A 9,811-nucleotide genomic window follows, 5' to 3' on the forward strand; every position below is an offset into this window, starting at 1 on the left:
AACCCGGAAGAAGAAACAACTGGCAAGACCTCAAATATAGATGGTTTTCTCCAAAGAGGACTTGCTTTTCTACAAAGAGCCTAGAGACACTCCCACCTGGGACCACATTAGCTCTGAAATCTGAGGATTTCTGGCTTAATATGAAGGTCAAGTTCAGTTCCCTCACCTTGGGGCTGTGGGTGGGGCTGAGGGCAGAGCCTAAACTTAATCTCTGGGCACTGACTCCAGTATGTGCCCTGAGGGCTACCCCAACTTTCTTTGCCTACAGCTCTCTGCTCCCTAATGCATTTCATCTTAATGTCCTTTTCTTTCTCATTTCTTTAACTCCCCTGGGAATAGAGCCCAAGAATGCATATTTGTTTTAATGTATCCAGGATCTAGAAAAGTCCTTCAACTATCTAATTGACTACAGAAGGTGAAGCCCATTCTTTCAATGATTCATCAAACAAATCTTCATAGAGCCCCTACTTTTGCAGACTGGGCTGGAAGACACTGAACAAGACATACTCTCTGCCCTCTCAGAGCTCACAGATTAGTGGGGAAATAGGCTATTAGAACAGAGGGAGACTAGTGGTACCACGAGGAGAGTAAGGGTGTTGGGGGAACTGAGTGGAGAAGCATCTTGAGGGGCATCCAGGAAGGTAACTTTGTGAGTGATGAAAAACTGATTCCAACAGGTGAACAGAAGGTAGTGAGGCCAAGTTGGGGAGAGGAGATACTGAAGGAGCCAGGCTGGGAGGAGGGAGCATGAGCAAAAGACTGAAGGCATGGAGAATTGGAAAACTGAAAGGAACTAGGTTTGGTTTGGGCAGAGAGGGTGAAGGGTATGGCAGGGTTAGATAAAACACTGGAGATTCGTGGAGATTGGCTTCTAGACTGAAGAGTGGGGCAGGGGTAAAATAGCAGGATAGTGACAGAATCCAATTAATTTTAGATCACACAGCTGCAGTGTGGCCTAGGGATAGGCAGGGGCCTGAGGGAAGACAGGGAGACTTGTTGGAGAGACTGTTGCAGGAGCTCAGGTAAGAGAAAGGAGCAAGAAGTAGGGACCATCTCCGTGGCCCTGGTTGAGGCTGCACTTACAGCCAGCAGCTGGGCTTCCATGGTCTGCAGTCTCAGGGGGGGACAACAGCTCGAGTCCTGCCCTGTCCACCTTAGTGGCCAGGAGGCTGCTTATGTTCCAACCTGGGCTGCACCAATTAGCTCTCCTTGTAACTTGCAAACAAAACCTAGAAATGAACTGCTTTCAAAGACCTGGCTGACTGCATCCCTGGTTACCAGGAAACAGCAGGACAGGTTGCAAAGTCCCATCACAGGAAATAAAAAGAACGCTCCAGCAAGCGCCAGCATTTTCCCACCAGGATTCCAGCTAGCTGTCATTCATGCTGCTTGGCAGAAGAACTGAACAGGCATAAGAATAGCAGCAGCTTCTTCAGTGCCAGGCACTGTGCTAAACGCTTTAATTTTATTTTTGTGATGCCCTATGAGGCTGCCATTATCACAGGAATTTTCACTAAATGGCTGAGGGGTTAAATAATTTGCCTGAGGTTAGAGTCCAAATCTGGGGAACTGGGATTTTCATCCTGGAATGCCTACCTCTTGAGGGTCTGTGCACCACATCCTGCCTTAGAAACCAGAATGACAGTAGAAAAGTATCCTCATTTTTTCCCGTTTATTTTGGAATCCTTTAAGATCTACCAAAAAGTTGCAAAGATATGGTGTTTCTGTATAACACTCATGTGGTTTCCTCTAATGTTAACATCTTACATTATAACAACACATTTGTCAAACTAATGAGCATAGGTACATTACTACTAATTGGACTCCAGATTAGATATTAGCTTTTACACTAATGCCTCTTCTGGTCCAGGATCCAATGCATTATATCACATCTCCTTCAGCTCCTTTGGTCTTTTTTATAGAAATAAATTTATTTATTTATTTTTGGCTGCGTTGGGTCTTTGTTGCTGCGTGCGGGCTTTCTCTAATTGCGACGAGCGGGGGCTACTCTTCGTTGTGGTGCACGGGCTTCTCATTGCAGTGGCTTCCCTTGTTGCGGGGCATGGGCTCTAGGTGCACGGGCTTCAGTAGTTGTGGCACCCCGGCTCAGTAGTTGTGGCATACAGGCTTAGTTGCTCTGCGGCATGTGGGATCTTCCTGGACCAGGGATCGAATCCGTGTCCCCTGCATTGGCAGGCAGATTCTTAACCACTGCGCCACCGGGGAAGTCCCTCCTCTGGTCTTAAGTCCTTGTTTTTCGTAACTTCTGACAATTTAAATGTTGATAACGCTGTAGAATGTCCTCTAACTGGACTATGGGTTCTCAGAGAGAATTCAGAGGTGAAGTGCTCATCTTATCAAATCAGAGTACTATCAACATGATATATCAGAAGTGTTAAGCAACCTTAATAGTTTGGTTAAGGTCCCTCCAGAACAAAGTTAACATTTTCCCTCTTCCATGTTCTATTCTTTGGAAAGTGAGTCACTAAGTCCAGCCCAAAGTAAGTTCCACTTACTGGAAGGGGGAGCATCTACTTTTATTTAGAATCTTTTTTAAGATTTATGCCTTAATTTATTCAAATCACCTGCAACAGCATGGACTCATTTTATACTTTGGGTTGTAATCACTCATTTTTAAGATGAAGAAACAAAGAGACTCAAAAAAGATGGCTTGTCCATCACACAGGGTAAGTTGGTAGGAGCCATGGCAAGACCCACCTCTCCAAGGTTCTTCGAAGTGGGAAGAGAACTGTGAAGAGATCTGTGTATCAAGGTAATGGAATGTTAATCAGCAATAAAAAGGAATGAAGTTCTGAAACATGCTGTGATGAATCCTGAAAACATTATGCCATTGTCTTGCCTTGGGGTAGCAGTCACTATCACACAGCCCTATGTTAAGCCTCTGCAGAACACTCAGTACCATCTGGTGCCACTGGGTCCCTGGAGCTGGATGCATGCTTCCGGAAAGCAGAAACTTTCTTTTTCATCACCGACGAAAATAGGGCTTGGTGTGTATTTGTGGGTGACCGAATCTTTATGTACTTTATGTACTGATGTGGAACAACCTCCAAGATCTGCCAAGTGAGAAAAAGTAAGATGCAATAGAGTGTGATCCCTTTTTTGCACAGAAGGTGTGGGGGGCGAGTACACACCCACACGTGTTTATATATGGCCGTCTGGAAGGCTCTTCTGCTCAGGCTACATACACTTAGCTCAACAGTTTCCACTCCGCTCCCGCTCTTTAAGAATTGGTCCATTTTTGGAATCAACATCTTCACTTTCAAAACAAGGTCTTCAAGGCCTTGGTCGGCTTTAGATGACTGAGGTAACTTAACACCACAACAAGCAGTGTAGAAAAGACCCCACCGCAGCCACCATTATCTCACCTTTCCTTAGGCTCCTCCTCCCAGGAAACCAGTTCACAGAACACAGGCTCACCCTGTCCCATGGTAGGGGCTGAATCAGTACCTCTTGTGTTCCTCTTTGACAGGCTATATACATTCTCTGAAGCAATGTATCTATTAAATGGCTGCTGGTTTACCAATGCACCCATGACCTCAAGACAGTCCCACACCCTGGTTAAATAGAGAAGGAATCAAAATATCCCCGAGAGTGGCCCCTACACAAAGGAGAAAAGACTAGAGTCGAAAAGAGCTTACATCAAGGCAATTTATTAACAGAAAACAATAATTTGAGGAGTCCTGTTCACAGACGGCGACCACGGCGACCCCCCTTCCTGCGGGTGCTGTCGGAGGGGATGGGGGTGACATCCTCTGTGGGGAGGAAGAGAAAACATCATTGCCTGGAGCTGGATGGGAAGGGGTCCAGGCCTCCCTAGGCCAACGGTCTAACGGATCAGCAGTGGATCCTGCTGCTTCACAAGTTAAGTCCTCAGTATTTAACAGATAGATGTGGAGCTGCTCCATCTGCTGCTTCCTCAAAATTTCTGATGTGGTTTGAACTCAACTTACCGGAAGGGGAAACTGAGGCTCAGAGAGAGTAGGTAACTTGCACAGGATGTCTGAGGCAGGTGATAAATCCAGGTTTCTGACACCTAGCCCACTGACTCTAGTGGAAAAATCCTCATAACCTGAAGAATATCACCTTTTTAATAGCTAAGAAGTTGAAAATGTTCTGAAAAAATCTTGAGAGGGCTAGACCATTAGACTGAGGGTTCAGTACACGTTGCCACAGAAACAATAGGGAAGGGCTAACATCTCCTTCCTAAGAGATATAAATGGCCAGATCAGACATGAGGGTATAAATGCTACACAATTGTAGAGAACTGCTGTGATTCTCAACCATGGGAGCTACTGCCCCCTCCATACACTCTTGCCACAATGCCTGGCCTGCCCTACTGATATTGAGTAGTCAGTGATCACGCAGGAGACACCTCTCCAAAATACCAATAGCAAACCCCCATGAGAACACTGGAAAGGACAATTCATCTCCCGTCAGTTCCACCAGTCACCATCAGGCACAAAAGTTCAGAAATGAGACAGCGCTGTCCCAATGCAGGACATTCACATCAAGGCGACAAGGGTGTTCAGGGAGAGTTTATGTCACATGGTGCCTCTTGCACTCCCTATTAACAAACCTAACTGCCAAAAGTCACCAGACTAGACCCTGTATCCACTGCACAGACCACATGCTTTCCGGGGTCAGTGCTTCAAAGCAAATCCAAGCATAAGCCAAAGAGGGGCACTCACCAATCCGCCCAATCTTCATTCCTGAGCGGGCGAGGGCTCTGAGGGCTGACTGGGCCCCTGGTCCAGGAGTCTTGGTCCTAGGAAATGAATATCTAAATTAAGAAAAGCCTTTGGCCAAGTCATTAGAAGATCCCACGACCCTCTAGTTCAGGGGTCTACAAACTTTCTTTCTGCAGAGGGCCAGACCGTAAATACTTCAGGCTTAGTATGCCACTTATTTTTTGTCACACATCCCCCCCACCACCATGGGTCACAGTTTGTATCCTGCTCTGCCTGCACCCTGTTTAAGGAAGTGCCCCTTTTGGTCACATGCTGTGATTCTAAGTCTTTCTGGTGATCTGTCCTTTTCCATCCTCCCAAGACCACGACACTATCATCGGTCCACTGGACCACTTTAACAACTTCCTATCTGGTCTGTTCCCAAGACAGCAATCATCTTAAAAGACAAATAACAACAAAAGAAATACCATACAACCCAACCTCAACAGGTCATTACTGTTAACAAGTTTTCATAACCCCCCCACCCAGCCCAAGTCCAAATCTTAACCAGGTTCTTCAAGACCCAGCAGAACCTCACCCGCTCCTACCTATCTGATCACACCTCATGCCACTCTTTCCCACAGATGTGCCAAGCTCATTTCCATCCCAAGACCTTTTCCTTCCAGTTGTTCCTGGCTGGAATACTCTCCCCTGTCCTTCCTTCACTGGACCGACTTCTAACACCACAACATTAGGTCTTAGTTTAAACTTTACTACCAACCCATCCTTGACACATTTTTATTTCCCAGCACTTGCTGCAAAAAGAAACCACATGCTCCCCTGCTCTATACTGCTTAAAGCCTGACTCTCCACCAGCCTAAGAGCCACGTAGGAGGATGGAGACCATATCTACTTTCCCCCGTCACTCTCTTCTAGTACTTAGAACATAGTACCTCGTATGCTCTGAGTGCTCAATTAACACAGTAAGTTGGGGCAGGGGAGGGTGCAGGAACCAGTTACAGGCAGATCTCATTTTACTGCACTTCACAGATAATGCCTTTTTAAAAAAACAAATTGAAGGCTTATGGCAACCCTTCATTGTCAGATGGTCAGAAATTTTTTTTAGCTGTAAAGTATTTTTAACTTAAGGTTATGTACACTGGGTTTTTTTTTTTTTTTAAAGACATGATGCTACTGCACACTCAGTAGACTACATACAGTACAGTGTAAACGTAACTTTTATACATGCTGGGAAAACAAAAAATTCACATGACTTGCTTTACTGATATATTTGCTTTAGTACAGTGGTCTGGAACCAAACCCACAGCATCTCTGAGGTATGCCTGTATTAATTATGTACACACCTAGGATGTCTCGCCCAAGCCCAGTGACCTCACCACCCAGTCCCAGCCTTACCTATTTCCTCCCGTGGCCCGGAGTTTGATGTGGAGGGCAGTGATGCCCAGCTCCTTGCACCTCTGGGCTACATCCTGGGCAGCCAACATGGCAGCATATGGAGATGACTCATCTCGGTCGGCCTTCACCTTCATCCCACCAGTTACACGGCAGATGGTTTCCCTGGGGACAAAAGCACAGGGCCCTTTCTTTCTTACCCAACAAGGATTCAGAGTGCATACTACACCCTAATGAGTAAAAAGCACTACTGCTCAGGTAGGGCAGAGAAGGAAGATCAATTTGAACATGCATCCTGATCTGACAAGACTGCCATGGGCTCTGCCTTGATGGGGTTCAGATCCTAGATAACTAAACTCTGTATCGACGATTTACGTGTACTTTTACATTTAATCCTTCTATTACTCCATGAGTAATTCCTCCTCATGTCACATACGAGGTCCCCATGCTGTAAGCCCGTAAGGGCACAAAACGTCTCCTTCTCTCTTAGAACTCCAGTACCTAGGAGATTACACCATCTGTGGACTCATCAACCAAGCACAGATCCTTATTTGAACATCTTACAACATTTATTTCAAGAGATCCCCTTAAACTGCCACCCAGTTCCAGGGTCATTTCTAACCCCAACCCTTGTTAATTGGGTCCTGGGCCTCTCCACCTAGGGTACTCACTTGCCAGAAAGATCGGTGACGTGGACGAAAGTGTCATTGAAGGATGCAAAAATGTGGCACACACCAAATACATTTTCTCCTTCGGCCACCTGAGGGCCAAGGCTGATGACCTGTTCTTCCTTCTTTTCTTTCCCCTTGCGAGGTGCCATTTCTTAAGGAAAGAAAAAAGAATCCCAGTGTTAACGACAGAAAACCCCAAGGTTTACTTCTCTGGGGACAACGGCTCCCCCGAGAAAGGTGCGCGGGACACGCGGGCACTTGCTCTCCCGCCCCACGCCGCGAACACGCCAGCGCTCAGGATTTCCAGGTGTCGCTTGTTGCAGGCTAACCCTGCCCTGCACTTCCCAACCCACCCTGGCGAGACTTGAGCGCCCCTCGTCTCGGCCTTCAGAGGCAATAGGCGCACGGTAGGTGCTCAGCAAACGCTGATGTTGGGGGAAATTAAGCCTTCCCCTAATTTCTGGCTTTGAGAAACCTGCCCTGAGCGCCCAGAAATTAAAACGTGCTCGACTTAGCAGTCACTCAGACTTAGGAAACACCTAACGAAGGAACGTTTTTTCTGCATTCCCCTCTAGAATCCTCACTACATCACCACGGGATTCACGCGACGACTACTGCTACTTTCCAGTTCGAAAACAAACTAGCAATCAGGGGACCGGCCTGCGACCGCCCACGAAAAAGCTGGTGGGGTAAAGGTGGGAGATCACAACAAACTAAGTTTCCCGCTCCTTTCCCGCTCAACCACGCTGTGCTGCCGCTTAAGCGTAGGTGTGGTCGTGGCGCGGGGCCTATGCCTTCGAGGCTAGACCCGAACTCACCCCTGCTTTAACGGCTTTTCCCTGAAGCAAGACCGCCGCCTCCCGAGACAGGGCGCGAACCAGAGTCTGGGTCGGCCCGCCGAGCTCCTCTCGCCCGGCACTTGGTTTGTCTTCCACGGAAAGATCCCAGCCCCGCGCCCCCGGCCCCGGCGGGCCCCCGTGCCGCAGGATGCCACCCGATTTTCCTCGCCCAAGGATCCTACCTACTCGTCTTCTCCAGAACCAGCCACCAGAAAGAGAAAGAGGGAGAGGGCGGGGCGACGGGTCACGCCCGTGTCCCCGGAAGTGTACGTCTGCGGTCACGGGGCGAGGCCGGCTCCCGGAAGACGCCGATTTTAGCGTTTCCAAGGAGATTAAAACGCCCTCGGGAATACGGCTTACTTAAAGGAGAGCCTAAACAGGTAAGAGGCTGGGTGTCTTGGCGAGCGGGTCTGCTTCTAAGACTGCACGAAGCAGCCACACACGGTGGGTGAGGAAGGCCTGTGTCCTAAGATGGCGGCGACCGCGGCTAGACAGACTTCCCTGACCCTGAGCCTGGTCAGCCTGGGGGAGGCAGCGCCCCTCGTGGTGTGGAGGCGAACAACAACAACAAAACCACGGTGATCGTAGACTTCCAACTTCTGTGTACTTGGCAAAATAAGAATAAATTATTCAATACGTACCATTGTATACCAGCCTGGGATAAGCGATTCATATGCATTGCCTCATTTAATCCTCACCACATTATCAAATAGAGGCTGTCTTGACTTCCTTTTTAAAGAAAGCGATTTTATTTTATTTTTAAAAATTTTATTGGAGTATAGTTGATTTACAATGTTGTGTTAGTTTCATGTGTACAGCAAAGTCATTCAGTTATACATATACATATATTCATTCTTTTTCAAATTCTTTTCTCATATAGGTTATCACAGAATACTGAGTTCCCTGTGCTATACAGTAGGCCCGTGTTGCTTATCCATCTTATATATAGTAGTGTGTGTATGTTAATCCCAAACTCCTGATTTATCCCTACACCACCACGTTTCCCCTTTGGTAACCATAAGTTTGTTTTCGATGTCTGTAAGTCTGTTTCTGTTTTGTAAATAAGTTCATTTGTATCATTTTTTAAAAAATTAGTTTCCACATATGAGTGATAGCATATGATATTTGTCTTTCTCTGTATGACTTACTTCACTTAGTATGATAATCTCTATGTCATCCACGTTGATGCAAATGGCATTATTTCGTTCTTTTTTTATGGCCGAGTAATACTCTGTTGTATGCACGTACCACTTCTTCTTTATCCATTCCTCTGTCGAAGGTGGCTTCCATGTCGTGGTTATTGTAAATAGTGCTGCTATGAACATAGGGGTTCAGGTATCTTTTCGAATTATGGTTTTCTCCAGATATATATGCCCAGCAGTGGGATTGCTGGATCATATGGTAGTTCTGTTTCTAGTTTTTCTTTTTTTTTAATAAATTTATTTATTTTATTTATTTATTTTTGGCTGTGTTGGGTCTTCGTTGTAGTGCGCGGGCTTCTCATTGCAGTGGCTTCTCTCATTGTGGAGCATGGGCTCTAGGCACACGGGCTTCAGTCGTTGTGGCCTGTGGGCTCAGTAGTTGTGGCGCACGGGCTTAGTTGCTCTGTGGCATGTGGGATCTTCCCGGACCCGGGCTCGAACCTGTGTCCCCTGCATTGGCAGGCAGATTCTTAACCATTGCACCACCAGGGAAGTCCGAGGCACTTCCTTTTTAAAAGAAAATAACCTTACAATATTTTTCCCTTATAGTATAAAAAAAAATCCATGCTCATTATAAACAATCCACACAATACAGAAAAGTATATAGCAAAAAAAGTAAAAATCATCTCTAAATTTTTTCATCTAGAGATACCACTATTATCAAATTGGAGCATCATTCCAGAAATAACTTTCTATACTTATATCTATACCTATATTTTTAGTGTATAATATACAATCTCATGTAAATGAAATTGTATTCTATATGCCATTTGGTAACTTTTTTTCTCACTCAACATTGTGGACATCCTCCCGTAACAACTAATAGAGATCTACAACATTTTTTTTACAGATATTTAAAATTTCATTTATTATTTTGAATATTACATGCGTTCACACAAATTAAAAATTGCAGTTATCAAAAAGTATGTTTAAAAAAACCCTACTCCAAAAAAACCAAAAAAAACCCCAAAAACCCTACTCCTGTCATTTCTGTCCCC

At 45.9% G+C, this 9,811-nt stretch overlaps 1 protein-coding gene across 2 annotated transcripts; it reads right to left on the reverse strand.

Annotated features, from left to right (window-relative positions):
* Positions 1 to 3,651: 3,651 nt before the first annotated feature.
* Positions 3,652 to 7,952, reverse strand: RPS14 (ribosomal protein S14). Of its 2 annotated transcripts, none has more exons than XM_007188639.2 (5): positions 7,794 to 7,952; positions 6,773 to 6,923; positions 6,105 to 6,266; positions 4,710 to 4,786; positions 3,652 to 3,773 (listed from the first exon to the last, which is right to left on the reverse strand). In XM_007188639.2, the coding sequence occupies exons 2-5, from the start codon at positions 6,919 to 6,921 to the stop codon at positions 3,706 to 3,708; spliced, it is 456 nt and encodes a 151-aa protein (XP_007188701.1). In that variant the 5' UTR covers positions 6,922 to 6,923; positions 7,794 to 7,952; the 3' UTR covers positions 3,652 to 3,705. The 2 variants fall into 2 exon arrangements, with proteins under 2 accessions (XP_007188701.1, XP_007188702.1); XM_007188640.3 differs by lacking the exon at positions 7,794 to 7,952 and adding an exon at positions 7,591 to 7,761.
* Positions 7,953 to 9,811: the final 1,859 nt, after the last annotated feature.

This window comes from Balaenoptera acutorostrata, chromosome 2, assembly GCF_949987535.1.
Source record: "Balaenoptera acutorostrata chromosome 2, mBalAcu1.1, whole genome shotgun sequence".
Classification (NCBI taxonomy): domain Eukaryota; kingdom Metazoa; phylum Chordata; class Mammalia; order Artiodactyla; family Balaenopteridae; genus Balaenoptera; species Balaenoptera acutorostrata.